The 24,683-nt window shown below is 42.5% G+C and overlaps 1 protein-coding gene across 3 annotated transcripts in view; it reads right to left on the bottom strand.

Annotated features, from left to right (window-relative positions):
• The window catches only part of LOC141089002 (tyrosine 3-monooxygenase-like), a 152,955-nt gene that overhangs the window by 72,255 nt on the left and 56,017 nt on the right, over positions 1-24,683 (bottom strand). The window contains exon 2 of one of the 3 annotated variants that reach the window (XM_073575288.1): positions 3,096-3,231. In XM_073575288.1, the coding sequence (XP_073431389.1) occupies positions 3,096-3,112 (17 nt within the window). In that variant the 5' untranslated portion in view covers positions 3,113-3,231. Of the gene's footprint in view, positions 1-3,095; positions 3,232-24,683 lie in introns of those variants that run through there. The other 2 variants (XM_073575289.1, XM_073575287.1) reach the window with 2 other exon arrangements.

The following is a 24,683-nucleotide window of genomic DNA, read 5'->3' as shown; positions in this document are numbered from 1 at the left end:
GGTTGCCTATAGAAGAAGGTGTGTCAGAGGCCTATTATTTTGTTTCTAATCTGTGGAAATTGATGTTACTTTAGTCCTGTGTGACAATTATACTTTTTTTTAAATATAGAGACTCAGAGTTGGGTCTCCAGCTGGAGGGTTGCAAATGTAAGTAAGGCTTTCAGACAGGCAGGCCTGCACTTACTTTCAGTCAGCTACCTGTGTTACTTTTCTTACATTTTTCTACCAATAGTGCTGCATGAACCTTCTGAGTGTGGTTAAAATAAAAATAAAATGGAGGTGTTGCATGAGCTGGTAGGTCTCCCAGCTAAGAAGGCTTACACTGCTCCCTTAACCTCGAGGTCCTCATTGAAACTTCAATTCCAAATTGTAAATGCTGGCCCAGAACCTGATACTTCATGCATGGCCCATGGCTGACTGCTGCTGTGCCATTTGCAAATTTCTACTGTGGGTCAATTGATACCACTTTTAATGGTATCTGCCCTTAATTTTAGCTGTTTGGGAAGCTTTTTGTCTCCTCTTAAGGTGATGTGTATACTTTTTTTGGCCTCCCATTGAATCTAATGGGGTGCAGGTGCATTTGTTGAACTGTTCAGCATGTTATTCGCCGAACATGTTAGGTTAGCTCATCTCTAGTACAGATCACCATAAAAAGCAATAATCTGTTAATGAGTTTATTGAGAAAAGCAGCAGCAAGATTTATAATTTATAAGGCAAAAATCATTTCAGAACACACAGAGTGCCAAAGTTTTATGGCAATAAGCAAAATAGCTCCAACACACGAGACGCCTAGCCTACATATTATTCACCGCAACCATGACCAAAGCTTTCAGGTGCTTTTGAACCTCCTTTACCATCAGCATGAGGTGCATCACCTGCTTCAGAGAGAGCTGACCTCAGAAGAAATAGATTTCTGCCTGGAGGATCTTTCAGCTGCACGTTGCGAACATTGTGTATCATCGAAGACAGCACAAAAACATCCTCTGATTACATTACATCTGCGGCAAACCTTTCTGGTTACCATGGCTTATCTAACATAGATTCATCAGCATAGTCATCCATGACTCCACTGACAGTTGCCTCTATGTAGAGATTGGTCTAAGCTGTTTGTCCTTCCCTCCACCTCTCTGACTGATCTCGACGTATTATGCCAGCAATAATGCTAGGCATTCAAATTGTGTACTACATATCTTACCCATGTCTTGTGAGTAGAAGAGTTGACTTTCCACCATTTTAAATAAATCAAAGAGAAGAAGTTGTTTTGGTAAAGTATCTTCCTTAGCCCCGAAGTGCTGAGGATTAGGGGACAAAAGGGCAACACAGATACAGTTGTAATTGCAAGAGTTAAAATTCCACTATATACATTAAGTGTTTTGGCAGAGGGAGAGGTGGACTGAGCAGAACTGAGTTGGTACTGAGACATAATGTGATATAACGTATATTCCATTATGCCATCTCCGTTCTCCCCACTAGTATGCTTGGCAGAAGTCTAGGTGGGCAAGTGTGAAATGCGTTTGATACTATTTCAGCTGGACGATTGGTGCCAGTAGAACTGGTAGTATTGCTGTGGCGGTCTTCCGCTCCCACATTTTTAGCTGTGGTATTGTGCTTTTCTTGTATGACACTACCATGTCCGTTCCCAGAGCCACTTGCATTTTGAAAACTAGTATAACATTTTCAAAAATGTTTTGCTACACATCCAACCATAGAAAAATATGAAATCAATCATAAATGCTAGGTAAGGTACAATTGATGACCAAAAAGGCTATTGCAATAACAGCCTGCCATTAATATTGGGGTGGCGAGTACATGCTTCCAGTTTGAAAATGTAAACAAATGTGCAAAAACGTCTATACTTAGTAAAAGAATTTCTTTAAAATTTTTGGTTAAGCTGATTAGTTACTAATGCCGAAAAAGTACATGGTAGCAACAACTGCCAGATGGTTGCTACTGTTAGCAGGTTGCGTAATGCAGTGACGGACAAGAGACAGAGCAAGGGTTAACGTATTTTACTTTGACAAGTATGCACTCCATGCAGGGAGATAAAGAGTTAAACAGGGATAATGCAGGTAGTAGGGAATAAAGGGTATGCGGTTTGGGAAAATAAAGGGGAAAATGACAGTAGCAGTTCTTAAGGTATAACTTATCTAATCCGATGACTTCCAGACTGTAGAGTCCATGAAACAAGCGTTGGCGCCAACAACGGTCAGCGCAGGGTTAATCCGGTGTAGTCCTGAAGACAACGACGAGCTGAGTCGTCCCGGCAGCGGTAAGTCTCTGATCCCTTCTACGGGATCCTAAGTCCAGCGGGTGCGGTAGAGGGTAAGGCACAGGCTACAGCAATGTCAGAGCCCAACGTGACCCGACAAATATATATCCCGGGGGGTCAGGGTTCAGTTGACAGTTGCACACCCGGTCCTCCTTAAGTGGCACGTGTGTGGTACTCATGAGCCCGGAGCATTTGGCACCTTGCTTTGCGGGAGCCAATGGGCACACGGCACGTCTCTGTTCACAGTCTCTACGGGCGGCAGCGGGGATGCTGGAGCGTGGGCCTGTGCTGCTATGGTGGTCGAGGGACGGAGCACTCACCTTCCCCTGCTGCGCGCTATCAGTTCCTGCCAAGTCTGCCTGTTTACGCACGCGCTTTTGCTTTTTTGCCTCAGACACACCCCCTGTTGCCAAGTGCAAAGGTTGGTCCGGTTCTTTAAGCATTCCCCCGACAACAGAGGAGACAACCCCCACAGTTCTGGATCCGACGTGAGAAAGGTACCCCAAGCCCCGTCCTTCTGCTTACACTACACTGCTTCCAAATTTGTCACAGCCCAAATCATTGTTTTGAGGAGCATGGTTGGCAAAGTAGAGAGGTATTCATAAAGTAAAACGTGGGTATCATATTTACTTTATTTATTTTTTAAACATTAATCTCCCTTCCCTAGCAGAAAAGGTAACCAAGAATATTCTTTTGTAGGTCCAAACACGGAATGAAAGATGCGGCGACATCCAAGAGCATTGTTATGGCACATATAGTTGTTAAATTGAACAAATAAAACACTTACGCAAAAAGCTTTCATTTTATTTAATTAAATTTTACTTACGGTTCGGGAGAATGCATTGCAGATGAAGGATGTCTCAGGTACTGTGTACATGGAAACACACGGAAAGCTAGACACGCCAGGAAATCTCGGGCAGAAAGTAAACCAGCAGCTGGTCTCAATTTAAACCCTGTTCTTTCTAAACAGAACACAACATACGTAAGCTCTAAACATAAAACTAAAAACATGATTTTTAAAATGTACATGTGATTTCCACTGCAATTAGAGGATAGCACAATTTTTTTTAGGGTCAGCTCCCATTTTATCAAAATGAAACTTTCTTTAAGTATAGCATTTTCCTTTATAAGCTATTATTGCTATATAAAGCAAAACTTAATATGACATTGCTTAAGCCAGAAAAATAAATGTGATATTAAATGGAACAGAATGAATCAGACACTGGCTTCATCATTTCAGTCAGGTGTGTTTTACTCTGAAAAGCTGCTGCATTTCAGAGAAAATATTACTTTAAAACCTCTCTGTCATCCCCTCCCCTCTCTGCTCTTCTTACATTACCAGTCTCTTTGGATTTTAAATCTACGATACCTGGTAGAGATAGTGGGTCGCCCCCGCGCTTCACCCAGAGCTGTGGGGTACTCAGCACCGGGCCGGTGTCAGGGGGAGATATGTCACAGCAGCGGTGACCCGGTCCGTGGCCCTGGGCGCCCAATATCAATGGCGGGAATGTTTGTAATGTAGTTTATATGGAAAGTTTGTGACGCCACCTGTGGTGTTTGGCAAGTGAGATGGTAAGCCAACACTGCTTGCAGATCCACTGGGACTGATGGTGTGATGCAGCAAAGATGGTGAAGCTCCCCACAGGTGGAGCTGTAGTCCCAGGGCAGTGTAGGTGCAATGGATGAGGAGAGGCACCGAATGGTGTAGATGTTAAGACCCAAATGTGGCGGTGCTGATGCAGGAAGGAATGGAGGACACCAGAGCTTGCAGTTTCAAAGCTTTACTCACAGTTCATAGTGCACACAGGTGCCTGCTTCGGTACAGTGTCCTCCGGGGCAGCGGCCCAGCCAACCTCCAGGCAAGATAGGACTCTCCCTGCCAGCACCCCGCCAACATGTGCCTTTCATGAACGACTCCTCTATTGCGCCTTTTGGTGTGAAGAGCTCCAGTTCCGTGGTTCTCTGAAGTTCCTCCTGTCAGATGTTCCTAACAACTCTACTTGTATGACAGACAGCTGTAGCCTGCTTCGGGGACTCCCTTCTCGTGAATCCCGGCTCTCTACTCGTTTGCTGTTGTGTCCCAAGTCTTTGATGGGAGTAGTGCATTTACAGCCGACTACTCCACCAGTGTCTGCTGCAGAACCATAAGTGTCCATACAACCTCGGGGACCGGGCCCCGACCTTGCGCTGAGAACCTATAGGCAGGGTTCCTTTCCAACCCACTCCTCCTCTCTGTTCTCTCTCCTCTTCATTCCGTACTTGTCTTTCTCTCTCTTATGGAAATGCAGGTTACAGTTCTACGTCTCTCCTTCTCTTTCCTTTCCCATGCCAGCTGGCTCAGGTCACTGAGGCAGCTGCAGCACTCCTTCCTCCATCCCTTCTTCCAGGGATCCTCACTCCTGTCTCCGACGGCCCCCTAAGGGACTGACCGACTGACCTCTAGATCCTATCTTTCACCTTCTTTTATACTAACTCCACCCACCTCCCAGCACATCTCGTGTTACGAAGCAGGGTTCCACGAAAGGTGCTCTGCTACACCTTGAGCCTAAAGCTGCAATGTGGTCCTTCTGAACTATCCTGTGTGTGGGATGCAGGTGTTGGAGTGTGGCAAGGAGTTCCCACCTTACCTGGACGGTGGGGCACTAGGAGAAGGTGCAGTGCCTCTGTGGCGACTGAGCCTCAGGGGCGCCACAATAGGTCAATCAATCTGCAAAGGATCAAGTTTGAGTCAAATTTCCTGCAAAGTATATATACACAGTTGAAACTAGAAGTTTATATACACTATATTAAAAGACATATATGCATGTTTTTCTCAATATGTGGCATGAAATCAGAATAAACCTTTCCTTTTTTCAATTAGGATTACCATAATTATTGATATTGGCCAAATGCCAGAATAATGAGAGAGAGAGAATGTTTTAAGGCTTTTTTATTACTTACTGCAAAGTCAAAAGTTTACATACACTAAGATTACTATGCCTTTAAACAATTCTGGATTGCCCATATGATGATGTCATGTGTTTGGAAACTTCTGTTTTTTGGTAACATCTGAGTTAGAGACACACCTGTGGATGTATTTTAATGCACACATGAGACACACTGCTTCTTTGTGTAGCATCATGCCGCTCAGGAAGGAGATGGGTTCTGTGTCCCAGAGATGAACATACCTTGGTAAGACATGTGCATATTAACCAAAGGACAAAAGACCACGTGAAGATGATGGCGGAAGCTGGTAAGATTGTGTCAATATCCACAGTGAAACGAGTACTGTATTAACATGGGCTGAAAGGCCACTCTGCCAGGAAGAAGCCATTTCTCTAAATGAAACATAAAACAGGCCATATTAATGTTTTCAAATGCACACAGGAACAAAGACCTTATTTTTTGGAGACATGTCCTATGGTCTGATAAAACTAAAATATAACTTTTTGGGGGAATAATGACCATTGCTACTTTTGGAGGAAAAAGGAGGAAGCTTGGGAGCTTAGAACACCATCCCAACTGTGAAACAGGGAGATGACAGAATCATGTTGTGGGGATGTTTTGCTGCAGGATGGACTGGTGTACGTCATAAAATAGATGGCATCTTGAGAAAAGAATATGTGGCAATACTGCAGTAACATCTCAAGTTAAAGCTTGGGCAGAAATGGGTCTTCCAAGTGGACAATGACTCGAAGCATACTACCAAAACGGTAACAAAGTGGCTTAATGATAAAGTCAATGTTTTGGAGTGGCCATCACAAACCTCTGATTTTAATCCTATGGAAAATATATGGGCAAGGCTGAAAAGGCAGGTGCGAGTAAGATGACCTACAAACCTGGATCAGTTACACGAGTTTTGTCAGGAAGAATGGGCCCAAATTCTGACCAACTATTGGGAGAAATTTCTGGAAGGATATCCCAAATGTTTGGCCCAAGTCATTCAGTTTAAGAGCAATGGTACCAAATACTAATGAAATGTATTCAAACTTTTGACTTTGCAGTATGTAATAAAAATGCCTTAAAACATTCTCACTCTCATTATGTTAGGGCTGGCGGAATACACCAAACCTGGATCAGTTACACGAGTTTTGTCAGGAAGAATGGGCCCAAATTCTGACCAACTATTGGGAGAAATTTCTGGAAGGATATCCCAAATGTTTGGCCCAAGTCATTCAGTTTAAGAGCAATGGTACGAAATACTAATGAAATGTATTTAAACTTTTGACTTTGCAGTAAGTAATAAAAATGCCTTAAAACATTCTCTCTCTCATTATGTTAGGGCTGGCGGAAACCTCCATGGCCTCCTGTGGCTGAACCGGAGATTCCAGAGATCTGGCGAAGCTGGGAGCCAGCCGAAACCTCTGTCTACACTGGGCTTGCTCCAACCCTCGCTCGTTATAATGAAGTTTGATTCGAGTGGAGACCGCTATTAGCTCCTCCAGTGTGGCGGGAATCTCCCTAGTGGCAAAAGCGTCCTTCACGTGGTCAGCCGGCCCCCTCCAAAATACAGGGATAAGGGCTTTATCCGGCCACTCCAGCTCAGATGCCGAAGTCCAGAAGTGGACGGAAAAATGACTGACCATGGATGAACCTTGTGACAGTGCCAGCAGTTGGAACGCCATATCATGGGTGACTTGAGGTCCCAAAAATACCTGTTTCAGAGTGCTCAGGAACCGCAAAGCACTCTGCACCACATGATCATTGCGCTCCCACAGCGGCATAGCCCAATGCAACGCCCTGTATGACAAGAGAGATATAATAAATCCCACTTTAGCCTGCTCTGAGGGGAAACGTGCAGCCAGGAGCTCCAGGTGTATCGCACACTGGCTCACAAATCCCCTACATGACTTGCTATCGCCAGAGTACTTATCTGGGAGCAGGAGGTGGGATAAGGTCGGAACAGGGGTAGCAGTGGACAAACTTGTTGCAGCCATGCTAGCAGCTTGAATAGCTACTGCGGTGACATCCTCAGCTGAGGTTGTGTGCTCGAGAGCAGCCAAACTGCCCTCCAGCTGCTGGATGTACCGCTGCAGTTGCTGTTCGTCCTCCATTACTTGCCAGACCCTGGCGCTAGTATACTGTTAGGGCTGGCGGAACGCACCAAATAATATAAAGGGAGATATGAGGTGCATTCGCAGCCTGAGGTTCACTGTGCAGAGATGGAACCTGCTGCTGAGTAATGATGGACAGTATATGGTGGTAAAGCATAATCTCACGTGGGTTACCTTCACCCGGTATGTATGAGGCGAACCCTGTTACGTCACAGGGCTGCAGTACTGCAGAGAAAACGCTAGAGTTTTGGTCACAAGACCCTGTCCCAAGGGCAAGGGGTTAGAGTCCCTCTATACCCACTAGTGTCGGCGCCACAACTGTGGAGCCAAGGAAAATAAACTAAGGATTTCCGCACTATGTGCATACAGCGCCGCTCTGGCGGACGCCACTGACCGTCCTAAGCTCAGACCAGGAAAGCGCACTATTTGCGCACGGTGCTGCTATGACGGACGCTGCTGTAGACGCAGTACTATCATGCCTAGTGCTGGATGGCACAGTCTGGCGCTAGTTAACTCAATCACCCAACACATGCAACAATGCTAGGGAGGGGATCTTAATGAGTCATTCACCAAATATCAGACACACATCCACACATACACGAGTATCATTTTATACTAGCACATAGCCGGGCGGCCATGCGGACCTTGTATAGCTGCAGCCTTCCGGGACATTCCAGTGTTCCAATCGGATCAGCAACAGGACCTGAGCATGTGACCTCTGGCCTCCAATGAGAGGACGTCCGACGGACATGCTCAGTAGACCGAAAGAAGGACTTAGTCCCAAGAGCTGCTCGCTGCTGGCTAGTGCAGGTTACTATAGCTGAACCAGGTGTGACAACAGAAACAAACTGACAGCACTAGCCTGAGCAAGACGCCGGGATAGATGTCTCTGCTGAGGAGCCTTCTCTGCGGTCGGGACTGAATGGGAGACCGCAGAAGACAAAGCTTGGGATTCCTCCTGTGAAGAAGAAATCTGACACCTAACACATTATTCTGGCATTTAGCAAATATTAATATTTATGATAGTTGACCAAAAATGGGAAAGGTTTACTCTGATTTCATGGCAGATATTGATAAAATCATGCATATGTGTCTTTTTATAAAGTGTATGTAAACTTCTATTTTCAACTGTATATATATACCCGTTGCACATAAGATTGACTGAGACTGCTATATATACATCACATTGAGACATATATATATATATATATATATATACACATACTGTATATATATACACACACATGTATATAATGTCTCTATTTGATGTATATATAGCAGTCTCAGTCTATCCTATGTGTAACGGGTATAGTAGTGGAACTAATGTGCCGTGGACAGAGGAAAGCTTAAAGGGGTGTAACTAGGCAAACACCTTCAGGGCCTCTTCACTAGAGCCCCTGAAGGTGTGGTTAGAATTTACACCAAATGCATGCCAGGTGCTACTCCAGAAGAGACTTTGGTCACAAAACAGCTAGCCCACAAAGGGGCAGAACTGGAAAGGCCAGGAAAGGATTGACTTGGCTAGTACAAGCAGGCCTGGAAGGAAGACAAGGCAGGTGTGGGTGGGGATGGCTGGTATACAGACTGAAACAGCAAGTGCTGGCAAGTACAGCTGCTATAGAGACTGGCACAGCAGATGCAAGCAGGTACTGAAAGACAGGACTGGTATGCTGAGAGATGCTCGTGAATTACAGGCAGGCATGGCAAATGCGGGTAGACTGGACAGGTATACTGAGATCCGAGCACAGGGAACCTGAGAACAAGCAAGCATGCAGACAACTGACTAAACACATTGCTCAAGCACCTCCCAACAGGGATGCCTACTCTATGTGATGTATGCAAGAATATCAGTAAATTGAATCCACTTGTGTGTAATTAATCTCAGTATTATAACTACAGATGTTCTGTGAAGGCCTCAGTGATTTTCTATGAACATGAAGGATCAAACAGCATCATGATATATGTTATCTATCAATAAATATATGTATATTTATATATAAACCTTTACTAGCCTATCAGAATCAACATTTTTTTCATGGGATTCCATACTACCAAATACTCGCACAAATACGGCCTGTATATTGCAAACAAGATTTGTATATTTTTTTACAATGTGATTTTTGTAAAAAACTTAATTCAAGATCATGTTACAATGAGAACAGTCTAATGAAAGTCTATGGAGAAAAGCTAAAGTTTGGACAACAAAATTCTAATTTACCTTATTAACAAGACTATAACCACATGTAAGCGTAATTATTCATTAAACAAGTGTACACCAGTTAATATAGAAAGCCCAGGCCCATTTCATTCTGACAGCAATGGCATCACATGGAAGAGAAATTTCCCATGACTCGGGAAGGAAAATAATTTGTTTACACAAGAAATGTGAAGACTGCGAGAAAATCAGCAAAGTTTTACTTATCAGTCAGAGTAATGAAGCAAAAGTAACAACAATGGAACTGTAAACATCTCATAGAGATTTCCAAGCCAATTATGGAAGTGATCACCTTTACAGGATGTCTTCTGAGGATAAGAGTTGAAGAAACTCAACATTCAAGCTGAAGTTAGCTAAAGAATTAGAATGCCAAACCAGGGTGAGTTTTTAACGTGAAACAATATGGCATACCCTGCAGAGCAATGGCATGCACAACAAGCCAGTCCATGCTTTGTTTACTACAAAATACAACCTGTTCTCACATTCCTTAATAGTTCACTGTGTTATTAGGTTGATTCCGAAGCAAAAGGTCAATGGTTTGAATCGAGGAACAGCCTTGAAGAAGAATTCTCAGGAAAAGAGAACCAGCTCACTGACATTGACAGCTCTCGGCCAAGAAAATTGACAAACTGCATCATGTTAGTGCCATGACAGTTGAAAGAATACAAAATGAAGTCCATAAACAAATTTATCTCCTTAACGACCACCGGTACACCTTTTAACAGCGGCAGTTTAATGGCGCTGAGAAATAGGTGTATAGCACCCTCCAGAGTCAGAAATTACTGGGGTCTCGGCTACCGCAAAAAAAGTCTGATTTCCCATTTAATTTCTCTCTCCTCTGATGTGGCCAAGCACATCAGAGGAGAGAGAAATGAGGTTCCCCAAGCACCCCTGGTACCTCTGGTGTTCGTGGACCCTCCTGCATCCCCCCTTGATGCTCACCAGCTTCTTCTTCCAGGAAGAAAATGGCAGGTCCAAGCGCAGTGCACCCACCGAGATCTGTCAGCCGGCCCCAGACAACAATATGAAATTTTTCCTATTGGTTCATTTTGATCACTGTGATAGACCCTATCACATTAATCAAATTAAAAAAATTAGTAAATTAACCTCCCCTTTATCACACCCTTATGTAAAAATAATAAAATGTATTTATTTCCATTTTTCCATTAGGGTTTGGGTTGGGGCTATTGTTAGGGTTGGGTTATAGCTAGGGTTAGGGTTGGAGCTATAGTTGGGGTTATAGCTAGGGTTAGGATTGGGACTAGGATTAGGGTTATGGTTGTGGTTATAGCTAGGGTTAGGGTTATGGTTGGGGCTATAGTTGGGTTATAGCTAGGGTTAGGGTTGGGCTGGGGTTAGGGTTGGGACTAGGGTTGGGCTAGGGTTAGAGTTAGGGTTGGAGCTAGGGTTAGAGATAGGGTTAGGGTTACACTAGGGTTAGGGTTGGAGCTAGGGTTAGAGCTAAGGTTAAGGTAGGACTAGGGCTAGGGTTGAGGCTAGGGTTAGGGTTGGGGCTCTGGTTGGGGTTAAGGTTGTGGTGTTGTGGTTAGTGTTGGTGTTGGTGTTAGGGTTGTGGTTAGGGTTATGGTCCAGGTTGGCAATAGGGTTAGGGGTGTGTTGTGGTTAGGGTTGGGGTTATGGCTGTTTTAGGGTTGTGGTTAGAATTGGGGAGTTTCCACTGTTTAGGTACATCAGGGTGTCTCCAAACGCAGCATGGCGCCTGTCATTGATCCCAGACAATTTTGCGTTAAAGTCAAATTGTGCTCCTTCCCTTGTGAGCCCTGCCACGCGCCCAAACAGTGGCTTTCCCCCACATATGGGGTATCAGCGTACTCAGGAGAAATTGCACAACAAACTATGTGGTCCATTTTCTCCCGATACCCTTGAGAAAATAAAAAAATTCATTTTTTCCTTCGACATTGGTTCACTTCTCGTGAAGCTCCTGGAGGGTTAATAAACTTAAATGTGGTTTGCACACCTTGAGGAGTGGAGTTTTTAGAATGGTGTCACATTTGGGTATTTTCTGTCATATTGACCCCCCAAACTCACTTCAAATGTGAGGTGGTCCCTAAAAAAAAAATGGTTTTGTAAATTTTGTTGGAAAAATGAGAAATCGCTGGTTAACTTTTAAACCTTATAATGTCCTAACAAAAAAAAAAATCATGTTTCCAAAATAGTGCTGATGTAAAGTAGACCTGTGGGAAATGTTATATATTAACTATTTTGTGTGATATGACTCTCTGATTTAAGGGCACAAAAATTAAAAGTTTGAAAATTGCTACATTTTCAACATTTTTACCAAATTTCCATTTTTTTTATAAATAAATGCAAGTCATATCAAAGAAATTTTACCTCTATCATGAAGTACAATATGTCACGAAAAAATATTCTCAGAATCAGTGGGATCCTTTGAAGTGTTCCAGAGCTAGAACCTCATAAAGTGACAGTGGTCAGAATTGTAAAAATTGGCTTGGCTATTAAGTACCAAATTGGGTCTGTCACTAAGGAGTTAAAAAACAAGAGGTGGAGGTCAATGGCAAAATATTGCAGTCAATAAGTCGGCTCATCACAAAGTGTATCAGTTTTGGCACGATAAACACGGTAGTGGAAGTGGCTTGTTTGCTTCGTAATAGTGAGATCAGTCTTCAAGAATTGTGTGACACACGTTACACAAGTCAAGAATGGTGGCCCGAAAAAAGGTGAAAATCCTTGATTTTAATACTATCATCAGAAGTATCAGCTCAAGTTTGCAGAAAAGTATGAGAAGTGGACAGTAGAATATCAATAGACTAGGCTCTGAGAGGTGCAAATGAGTCTGGAAGACACAAAGAAAAAAGAGGCTAACAGATTGAGAAATTGAAGGAACTGTCAAGTTCGGTGGAGGAAGCCTCATGACATAGGGTTGTTTCACAGCCAAAGGCTGAGCTATTTGTGTGTCTCCTACAAGATGAGTTACTTTGTATACTCGAGTACTTTGGAAAAAAATTTTTGTCAGCTCACCAAACCGTAGCAAATGCGAAGTTTGGAGGAATGCAATCAATCCTGGGCGGTGCAGGGAACTTGGATTCCGGAAAATCTTGTAGGCACAATACTTAGGAGATGTTCCAGCAACTTCGACCAAAGGATGGTTAAAATCAAAAGACTTTATTCCAAAAAATATGATTAAAAACAGAATAGATGCATAAAAAACATATGGTTCACCAATATGGCAGACGCTTACGCGTTTCGGACTAGAGGGTCCTTACTCATAGCTTAACATCTTACAAATAAGCATATACCTATATACACTTGCTGGCTGAAGTAAAGTGGGAGGGAAATAAAATGGGCGGAGGTCCACAATAGCAGGAAGGGAGGATTTTCTCCACCATACAAAAAAAAAAAAAAAAAAAAAAGCATAGTATCTGAACATGGAGGAAATCACCACATCATCTTAATCATATATATACATTAATGACCGTCTGTTTGGAAACAGGGTTCCCAATCCCAGTTATTACCCAGTGCAGTCACGTAGCACAGTGATGGAGGAATTTCAAATAGTGGTGGAAAGTGAACTTACCAAATTGGCATTGGAAAATAAAAATAAGAACAATAAAAAAAACTTAACAAAAAAACAAAAAAATGCATTGGAGGAATTGAAGAAAAATTCTAACATTGTTATAAAAAATTCAGATAAAGGTGGATCTACTAATATACTGGATACTTGTCTTTATGAACAAGAAGTGCATAAGTTGCTTCAAGACAGTGTTGTGTACAAGCTGTTAATAAAAGATCCTACAGAGGAGATAAGAGTTCTTTTAATGAAAATTTTGGAAGAAGGACATTTGATGGGTTTTCTTACTAGTCAGCAATTGGAATTTATGAATCCACCTTTCCCCAAAATTCCTCTTTTTCATGCTTTGCCCAAGGTTCATAAGGGGGTATTTCCCCCACCTATGCGGCCTATTGTATCTGGAATACATGGAACATGGAAAGTTTATCCAAGGAAACATTTTGATCCAAAACACACATTTAAAGCCATATATATATACAGCAGTCACAGGGTCTCTTTTGTGATGTATGATGAAGAGTCTAAATGTATAGTATGTAGAGTTGAGCGATACCGTCCGATACTTCAAAGTATCGGATCGGAATGGATCGGCCGATCTTAAAAAAAGTATCGGTATCGCCGATTCCGATACCGGAAGTCCCATTCAAGTCTATGGGACTTCCGGTATCGGAATAAGAAAAATCCTGTTTTTCCCTTGTACAGCCTCTCTGGGGTCTGTACGGGCCTTTCGGGGGGCTGTGCCGGCCTGCCAGGGGGTCTGTGCAGGCTCCGGTGGTCTGTGCCGGCCTGCCGGGGGGCTGTGCAGGCTCCGGGGGGCTGTGCCGGCCTGCCGGGGGGCTGTGCAGGCTCCGGGGGGCTGTGCCGGCCTGCCGGGGGGCTGTGCAGGCTTCGGGGGTCTGTGCAGGCATCGTCCGTTGGGACTACAAGTCCCATCGGGCGATGCCTGCTACCATGACAGTGATTGACACATTAGCCAATGATGGGACAGTAGTAGTCCCATCATCCGGCTAATGCGTTGAATGTAAAAAAAAAAAAAAAGATTACATGCTACATACATGCTACATACATACAACATGCATACTACATACATGCTACATTCATACTACATATATACTACATGCATACATACTACATATATACTACATGCATGCAACATGCATACTACATATATACTACATGCTACATACATACTACATATATGCTACATACATACTACATATATACTAAATGCATGCTACATGCTACATACATACTACATATATACTACATGCATGCTACATACATACTACATGCTACATACATACTACATGCTACATACATACTACATACATACTACATGCATGCGACATACATACTACATGCTACATACATACCACATACATACTACATGCTACATACATACTACATATATACTACATGCATGCTACATACATACTGCATGCTACATGCATGCTACATACATACTACATACATACTACATGCTACATACATACCACATATATACTACATACATACTACATACAATATATTCATACAATACATACATAGACATACAGTACATATAACATAGAGTAACATACTTACCAATACTTGTCACATTGTTCCCCGAAGCCATTGTCTTTTACGGAATAAATATTAACATAACAAACCACAAAAATACTCACCCACGATCTGAAGCAGTCCACGAGTGTGTCCCACGACGATCTTGGGTAGAGAACTGCAGCATCAGCTGTTGCTGCCGTTCTCTACGGGCTGCAGGAATCCAATGACGGAAGGTAGGTATCCTTCCGAACTGTATTCCTCCGCCACTTAAAAATAAAAAAGTCCCTAGTCTCACTTTATGCCATTGCTGCGTGGGAAATTCCCACACAGCAATGGCATAAAGTGAGACTAGGGACTTTTTTTTTTTTTAAGTGGCGGAGGAATACAGTGCGGAAGGATACCTACCTTCCGTCATTGGATTCCTGCTGCCCGTAGAGAACGGCAGCAACAGCTGATGCTGCAGTTCTCTACCCAAGATCGTCGTGGGACACACTCGTGGACTGCTTTGGATCGTGGGTGAGTATTTTTGTGGTTTGTTATGTTAATATTTATTCCGTAAAAGACAATGGCTTCGGGGAACAATGTGACAAGTATTGGTAAGTATGTTACTCTATGTTATATGTACTGTATGTCTATGTATGTATTATATGAATGTATTGTATGTAGTATGTATGTAGTATATATGTGGTATGTATGTAGCATGTACTATGTATGTAGTATGTATGTAGCATGCATGTAGCATGCAGTATGTATGTAGCATGCATGTAGTATATATGTAGTATGTATGTAGCATGTAGTATGTATGTGGTATGTATGTAGCATGTAGTATGTATGTAGCATGCATGTAGTATGTATGTAGTATGTATGTAGTATATATGTAGTATGTATGTAGTATGTATGTAGCATGCATGTAGTATATATGTAGTATGTATGTAGCATGCAGTATGTATGTAGCATGCATGTAGTATATATGTAGTATGTATGTAGCATATATGTAGTATGTATGTAGCATGTAGTATATATGTAGTATGCATGTTGCATGCATGTAGTATATATGTAGTATGTATGTTGCATGTAGTATATATGTAGTATGTATCATGTAGTATGTATGTAGTATATATGTAGTATGTATGTAGCATGTAGTATGTATGTAGCATGCATGTAGTATATATGTAGTATGTATGTAGCATGTAGTATGTATGTAGCATGCAGTATGTATGTAGCATGCATGTAGCATGTATGTAGTATGTATGTGGTATGTATGTAGCATGTAGTATGTTTGTAGCATGCATGTAGTATGTATGTAGTATGTATGTATGTAGTATGTATGTAGCATGCAGTATGTATGTAGCATGTATGTAGTATGTATGTAGTATGTATGTAGCATGCATGTAGTATGTATGTAGCATGCATGTAGTATGTATGTAGCATGCAAGTAGTATGTATGTAGTATATATGTAGTATGTATGTAGCATGTAGTATGTATGTAGCATGCATGTAGTATATATGTAGTATGTATGTAGTATGTATGTAGTATATATGTAGCATGTAGTATGTATGTAGCATGCATGTAGTATATATGTGCTATGTATGTAGTATGTATGTAGTATGTATGTGGTATATATGTGGTATGTATGTGGTATGTATGTAGTATGTATGTAGTATGTATGTGGTATGTATGTGGTATGTATGTGGTATGTATGTAGCATGTAGTATGTATGTAGCATGCATGTAGTATGTATGTAGTATTTTTTTTTTTTTAACATTTAACACATTAGCCGGATGATGGGACTACTACTGTCCCATCATTGGCTAATGTGTCAATCACTGTCATGGTAGCAGGCATCGCCCGATGGGACTTGTAGTCCCATCGGACGATGCTTGCACAGACCCCCGGACATCAGCACAGCCCCCCGGCAGGCCGGCACAGCCCCCCGGCAGGCCGGTACAGACCCCCACAGGGTGCACAGACCACCGGCAGGCCGGCACAGCCCCCCGGCAGGCCGGTACAGACCCCCACAGGGTGCACAGACCACCGGCAGGCCGGCACAGCCCCCGGGCAGTCCACACAGCCCCCCGGCAGGCCGGTACAGACCCCGGGCAGTCCACACAGCCCCCCGGCAGGCCGGCAGAGACCCCCGGAAGGCCCGAAATGATGGCGCATCATGATGCGCACACACCGCGCATCATGATGACGTCAGGCTGTCAATCAACTTTGAACTTCCGATTCCGATGCCGACTTCCGATATTGAAAAAATATCGGAAGTCGGTATCGGAATTCCGATACTTGCGGTATCGGAATGCTCAACACTAATAGTATGTAATGTGAACTGCAGTCTCAGTATATTGTATCTGATGAATCAGCAGTCTCATTTTACCCTATGCGATGTGCATGCAATAGTGTCAGTGTATCCTATGTGAGATATACAGCTGATCTTTAGTGTATCCTATGTGTTGTATATTCAGAAGTCTCAGTGTATCATATGTGATGTATGTACAGCAGCATCAGTGTATCTGTAATAACCTGCAGGAACACGGGATGCAGTCATGCACAGAGAAACAGAGCAAGGGTTGCACAGGTTTATTTACAAGGGGATGTACTCCACGGAGAGAGTGAGGGATTGTAGAGTGACAGTAAAGAACTGGGAGTATGGCAGGGTAGGTGAGGGACGAACGAGAGTTCAGTAATAAAGAGGTTAAACTTATCGGACTGAAGTATTCTGTTATGAGGGAGTTCAGGGTGCCAACGTTGGCACCGGCAACAGCGGCACGGGTCATCACGGTGCAGTCTCTGACAGACAGGAATCCAAAGTGCACCGACAACAGTGGCACATGAAAGTCTCTCAAGTCTCTGTCCACGATGAAGAAACAGCCTCCGGGGAAAAACAACAGGATGCTGGGCAGTGAGAGGGGGTCCTGCTCTCACCACTCTTAGTCAAAAGTCCACACTCAGAATATGTCACTGCAGGAAAGATGCCACGCTCCTCGGTCAGTCCAGCTACTACTCTCACGGGCTCAGGTCTGTCCCTGTGCACGCTGGGCCTACAGGCACTAGCGTCTGTCTCAGACTTGTCAGGGGATTCTCCTCCAGTCATGGAGGCTGTCGAGTCGACGTTCACACAAAAGACGCTCACCGCGTACTGTCTGTCTGTCTCAGTCATCAGTTGGAGGGCTCTTTCGAGTATGCGGTCACTCTTGATTTCACTGTCTGTTAGTGTACGGCACTTGGCTTTACTTCGTTCACTCCGCTTTTGCTGAGATGACTCTGCACGCTCTGCTCTCCACTACTGGCATGGCTATTCCCCCCCAGCACCACAGCTTCTATCCTGGACAGCAGCAGCACAACCTGTCACAGAACTAGCATACTCGGGTCGGGGAAGCAGAGCGCCCTCTTCTCTGCTCTTCGTGCTACACTTACTTCACGCCAAATTCTCCTGTAGCACGCATTTTTCCTTCCTCTGCCCCTGTGTCAGCATGCTCTCCTCAGGCTCTCCCCGCCCCCTCCTGTCAGCAGGAAACTTCGTCTCTCTTCTCCTTCCCTCCTGCAGCAGGGGAAGATCTGCCTCCCTCAGGCTTCCCCCCGGAAACAGAGGATGCAGTCCTTTCAGTTCCGGACCAGGCATGCCCGGTACCCACGGTCCGGTCCACCTCCTTACATATCTTGTGTGATATATACAGCAGAGTCGCAGTAAATCCTACAGTTGTGGGTAAAAAGTGATTGCCCCCAAAATCTAATAACTGGTTGGGCCACCCTTCAGAGCACCACATGCAGATCCCCCTCCAGGCCCTTCTTGGAGCACCAGTATATCATTCACTAAAAACTGAAAATAAAGTTTAAAGAACAACCATAAGACGGATTTAATCAACCAAGGCATCATTGTAATCAGTGTAGGTTACTGTGCACCATCCTGCTGACAGGTTCCCTTTAATTTATGTTTTAAGGAGGGGTGGCGGGAGGTAATCACTTTTTCACACAGGGCCCTGTAGGTTTGGATTTCTTTCCCCCTTAATAATAAAGGCCTTCATTTAAAAACTGTGTTTTGTGTTTCTTTGTATTATGTTTGTCTAATATTTAAATTTGTTTGGGGATCTGAAACATTTAAGTGTGAAAAACATGCAAAAGAATAGGAAATCAGGAAGGGAGCAAACCCTTTTTCACACAACTGTATGTGATGTATTTAGCAATCTCAGTGTATACTATGTGACCTATGCATCCATTAGTAGTTACATCATCAATACTACCTAGTATCACACACTTCACCAAAGAAAATCAGTCACATTAGAAATTAGATAGTGATGAAATGTTTGACAAAATAAAGCATGATCAGGTTTTTAAGTTGATTATTTTGTATGGCCCACGAATAATTTTAAAAATATTAAAATAGCTTTTGACAAATAAAAGGTCCTCAACCACTTATATAGATAAACCATGAGTTATCTGTTATGATTATAATAACTTCCTCAGGAGATCTTAGTCATCTTCCCAAGAGGAGATATACTAAGATTTAGATGGTGCTCTGTTTTGTAGAAGTTTGTCAAAAAGGTTGACATAAGTTTTATGGGTAGATGGAAAGCAGAAGATAGTTGCATTCCATGCTAAGCCACATTGAGATTTATGATTTTTAAGAAAGTTATCACACATTTTGTGGAAATTGCTGTATTGCAGAAGGTACCAAGTATGAATGTTAAATAATGGGCCCCTGTGCAAGGACAATATTTTGCAGTCCAATGGCTTATCATAATGCACAATTCTAGCTGCCTTGAAGGTGAAACTGGCCCCCTTTATCTTTTTAGCCCCTGTGCAGCTGTTACACCAATGGTAGGTCTGCCAGGGTCTACAGAGCTCTTGAAGCAGAATTCCTATTGGTACTCTACTTGAGTGCCATGTTCCCAAGGGATCTTCTTAGTGCTTAGAGACTAAGTAGGGAAGTTTAGCATGAGTAAAGGGTAAATAGGATGAGTTTCATAATATATTATTTGTTGTTTTATTGACCTATGAGAAGATTCTCTGATTTTTGAGACATGATCTGTACTTTTGTCCATTTTGACAACAAAGTAACATCTTATAAAATTAAAAGTAGTATTTACACTAAATAAAACCGTCCTAAGGTTGTTCTCAACCACAAAAGTGGCCTAATTTTGTGTCAGTGCTCACAAAGGTTTTCATTGTGTGTTTTAAGGGCCTGTCACACTAAGAGATGATATCGCTAGGAATATCGCTATAACTAGTGACGTTATAGCGATATTGCTAGCGATATCGCTGTGTGTGATACTTACCTACAACTCACTCCCCCGCTGGTTATTGCTGATCGTGCGAGAACAGGCTGGACTGTTTCTCGTCATCAGCTTCCTGCGGCTCTTCCTGCTGTGACGACGAGCGACGCGTGGAGCCGGGCGGGAGGACGCAGGATCGCCTGGTGTGACAGGTAAGTAGCGACCTCCGACCCCTGCGATGTCGCTGGTGAGATCTGCCTGTGTGGCAGCTCACTAGCGACCACTTAGCGATGTACCAGCAATCCTGACCGCGTCATATCGCTGGTCGGGATCGCTGGAACATCGCTAAGTGTGACAGTACCTTAAAACCTTATAAAAAAGACAAATCAAAATGTTATAAGTACAGAAAATCCAAAGTGCTATGCAGGCAGAAATTTCTACATTTTTCTATAAATTTCTTGATAAAAAGCTTCAAGCTGAAAAAAGCTACCATGAAAGCGTAATCTTATGCTGCGAGAGAATCCATCCATGGAATTTCTGGATATTTCAATGGTCAAACAGCTGAAATGAACTTCTCTTATCATTTTAGTTATATAAATAGAGAGATAAACATATATTTTGTAATTATAAAGTATTGCTGCAATGTCGTCAGAACACGCTGATAGAACGTAAATATGTCCACTGACGCACAAACTGCTTAGGTAATATAAACCCCAAGCATTCCGAAAATGTGCATGTGCAGTAAATAATATTGTGTGCATATTACTTTCTGATTGCCTGCCAAAAGAAAGAAGGATAATTTCCCACCACAGAGGTAAATCTCTGTTCTTTATGGCGGTGATCTTTTGAGGATGCTAACAGACAAGTTCACAACAGATAGTCCAATGTAATTTGCAACATCCTAAAAGATATCTTCATGTTTATTATATGCATAGAAATTCTGAAAAGTAACTTTAAAAAAATATTTTTTCTTCTTCCCGTTTACATGAATTCCTTTGAAGAATCTGAAATGTTAAAATACTTTATGAACGAGACTTTGAATACTGGTTCCCTAACCTGTGGCTTAGGAGCTATGACCCACGATGTTTGGCTCACAGCTGCCAGTACATTAGTACCAGGTCTAGCAAACAGCTTTAATGAGTAGGTCCTCAGATGGTGACTTTCAGGAATAGCCCTGTGCAGAAGAGCAGATCTGAATTTTTCATATACTGACAGGCAGGGCCCACTCCAGGTTTTCATGGATCCCGGAATCTCAGTGGGCACCTTTAACACATACCACAATTCATGATGCACAGATACAGCAGAGAAATATAGGTATAGTACAATGCCAAAGATTTCACTTACTTCTTACATTACATGAGTGATATCTATTGTAAATTCTACAATAGCTCAAATATCGGACAGTATAGTCCTCCATACAGTATTATGGGCACTACATAGTGCTCCATACAGAATAATGATCACCATATATTGCTCCATACACAATAATGAGCAGAATAATGAGATCCGTATATTACTCCATACACTATAATGAGCCCCATATAATGCTCCATACAGAATAGGCCCCATATAATGCTCCATAGAAAATAGGCTCCATATAATGCTCCATACAGTATATGATAGGCCCCATATATTGCTTCAAACAGAATGGGCCCCATATAATGCTCCATATATAATTGGCCCCATAAGATGCTCAATATATGATGGGCTCCATATAATACTCCATATATGATGGGTCGCATATAATGCTCCATATACAGGGAGGGCCATTTATATGGATACACCTAAATAAAATGGGAAGGGTTGGTGATATCAACTTCCTGTTTGTGGCAAATTAGTATATGGGAGGGAGGAAACTTTTCAAGATGGGTGATGATCATGACGGCCATTTTGAAGTTGGCCATTTTGGGTCCAACTTTATTTTTTTCAATGGGAAGAGGGTCATGTGACATATCAAACTTATTGAGAATTTCACAAGAAAAACAATGGTGTGCTTGGTTTTAACGTAACTTTATTCTTTCATGAGTTATGTACAAGTCTATGACTACTTATAAAATGTGTTCAAAGTGCTGCCCATTGTGTTGGATTGTCATTGCAACCCTCTTCTCCCACTCTTCACACACTGATAGCAACATCGCAGAAGAAATGCTAGCACAGGCACAGTATCCATTGTTTCAGATGCTGCACATCTCGTATCTTCACAATTGCCTTCAGATGACCCCAAAGATAACATCACAGACAGAGGACATGGAAGACGCTGCAGCAATGGAACAGAGAGAGTTAAGTATCACAAGTGCCGGGGCCAGGAGCAAGCGGGGTGACCCACTCGCGGTGCTGTTTCTCATCACAGGCACCTGCCCCCACAGCATGCCGGTGTTCCCGATGGCGAGTGGGTCCCCAGCTTGCTCAGGGCCCCGGCACTTGCCCGGGTGCTGACGCAGGCCCTGCTGGCAGGCGTGGAAAGGAGGATGAATATGGTAATCTTGGGATAAAATGATATTGACAGTAAGTGAGGTGCTAGAAGCTGAATGTAATTGTGGTGATTGTGCTTGATGTGAGATTATATAATAGGCTTTAAGTTGCCAAATAAATTTAAAATCTAGTCCAGATATTGAGAAGGTTAAAAAAAAAAAGATTTTTATTTTAAATAATAATTTTCTCCTTCAGAATTTGCTTTCCTCAAAGAATGCTCCCTTTGCAGCAATTACAGCATTGCAGACCTATGGCATTCTAGCAGTTAATTTGTTGAGGTAATCTGGAGAAATTTCACCCCATGCTTCCAGAAGCCCCTCCCACAAGTTAGTTTGGCTTGATGGGCACTTTTTGCATACCATACGGTCAAGCTGCTCCCACAACAGCTCAATGGGGTTGAGATCTGGTGACTGCGCTGGCCACTCCATTACAGATAGAATACCAGCTGCCTGCTTCTTCCCTAAATAGTTCTTGCATAATTTGGAGGTGTGCTTTAGGTCATTTTACTGATGCAGGATGAAATTGTCTCCAAGCATGCGCTGTCCACAGGATATGGCATGGCACTGCAAAATGGAGTGATAGCCTTCCTTATTCAAAATCCCTTTTACCTTGTACAAATCTCCCACTTTATCAGCACCAAAGCAACCCCAGACCATCACATTACCTCCACCATGCTTGACAGATGGTGTCAGGCACTCTTTCAGCATCTTTTCAGTTGTTCTGCGTCTCACAAATGTTCTTCTGTGTGATCCATACACCTCAAATTTGGATTTGTCTGTCCATAACACTTTTTTACCATCTTCCTCTGTCCAGTGTCTGTGTTCTTTTGCCCATATTAATCTTTTCCTTTTGTTAGCCAGTCTCAGATATGGCTTTTTCTTTGACACTCTGCTGTGAAGGCCAGCATCCTGGAGTCACCTCTTCACTTTAGACATTTACACTAGCGTTTTGTGTGTACTATTTAATGAAGCTGACAGTTGAGGAACTGTGAGGTTTTGATTTCCCAAACTACAGTATCTAATGTACTTGTCTTGTTGCTCAGTTGTGCAGCGGGGCCTCCTACTTCTCTTTCTGCTCTGGTTAAAGCCTGTTTGTGCTCTCCTCTGAAGGGAGTAGTACATACTGTTGTAGGAAATTTTCAGTTTCTTGGCAATTTATCACATGGAATAGCCTTGATTTCTAAGAACAAGAACAGATTGTCGAGTTTCATATGAAAGTTCTTTTTTTCTGGCCATTTTGAGAGTTTAATGGAACCAACAAATGTAATGCTCCAGATTCTCAACTAGCTCAAAGGAAGGTCAGGTTTACAGCTTTTCTAATCAGCCAAACTGTTTTCAGCTGTGCTAACATACTTGCACAAGGGTTTTCAAGGGTATTCTAACCATCCATTAGTCTTCTTACACAGTTAGCAAACATAAAGTACCATAAGAACACTGGAGTGATGGTTGTTGGAAATGGGCCTCTATCCACCTATGAAGATATTGCATTACAAGCCAGACGCTTGCAGCTAGGATATTCATTTACCACATTAAAAATGTATAGAGTGTAGTTCTGAATCATTTAATATTAACTTCATAGGAAAAAACTGTGCTTTTCTTTCACAAATAAGGAAATTCCTAAGTGACCCTAAACTTTTGAACGGTAGTGTAGATAATACTGGATCCTATGTCTCCCCTATCTCTAAATTTTTAGTGTGTCAGGTATGTGTTCTATTTATGGTTAGTCCTACTTTATGTATTACATAGTAACATAGTTTTGAAGGCTGAAGGAAGACCTTATGTCCATCTAGCTCAGCCTATTTTTAGTGCAGCTGTTCTGCATTGTTGCTCCTGGGGAAGGCAAAAAACCCACAGAGTAGAAGACAATTTTGTCCATAGGGAAAAAAATTCCTTCCCCTAAGCTGGGTCAACCATCTACCTATAATATTATGTTATTCGCAACCTTCTATACTGTTACTCACAACAAAGCATCCATTCCTTTCTTAAATTCATTCAGTGAGTTGGCCATCATCACTTCCTCAGGAAGAGAATTCCAGAGCCTCACTGCTCTTAACCTGAAGAACCCTCTTCTATGCTGGTGCAGAAATTGTCTTTCCTCCAAACGAAGAGAATGCCCCCTTGTTCTTGTCACAGTCCTTGGTACAAACAGTTCATTGGAGAGATCTCTGTATTGCCCTCTGATATACTTGTACATATATATTAGGTCTCCCCTAAGTCTTCTCTTTTCTAAAGTAAATAGACCTAATTTTGATAACTTTTCTGGGTATTAGTAAAGATAATGATTTAAAATGAGAGATTTGCACAAGTTAGCTACTATTTGAATATTTTTTTCTTTCCTTGCCAAATTATTCTAATGGGGAAGCTTTGGTTGTCATCGTAACATGAATGGAGA

This window comes from Dendrobates tinctorius, unplaced genomic scaffold (genome assembly GCF_039654945.1).
Source record: "Dendrobates tinctorius isolate UK_male_01 unplaced genomic scaffold, ASM3965494v1 ptg000043l, whole genome shotgun sequence".
Lineage (NCBI taxonomy): Eukaryota > Metazoa > Chordata > Amphibia > Anura > Dendrobatidae > Dendrobates > Dendrobates tinctorius.
This window is presented reverse-complemented; position numbering and strand designations above follow the sequence as displayed.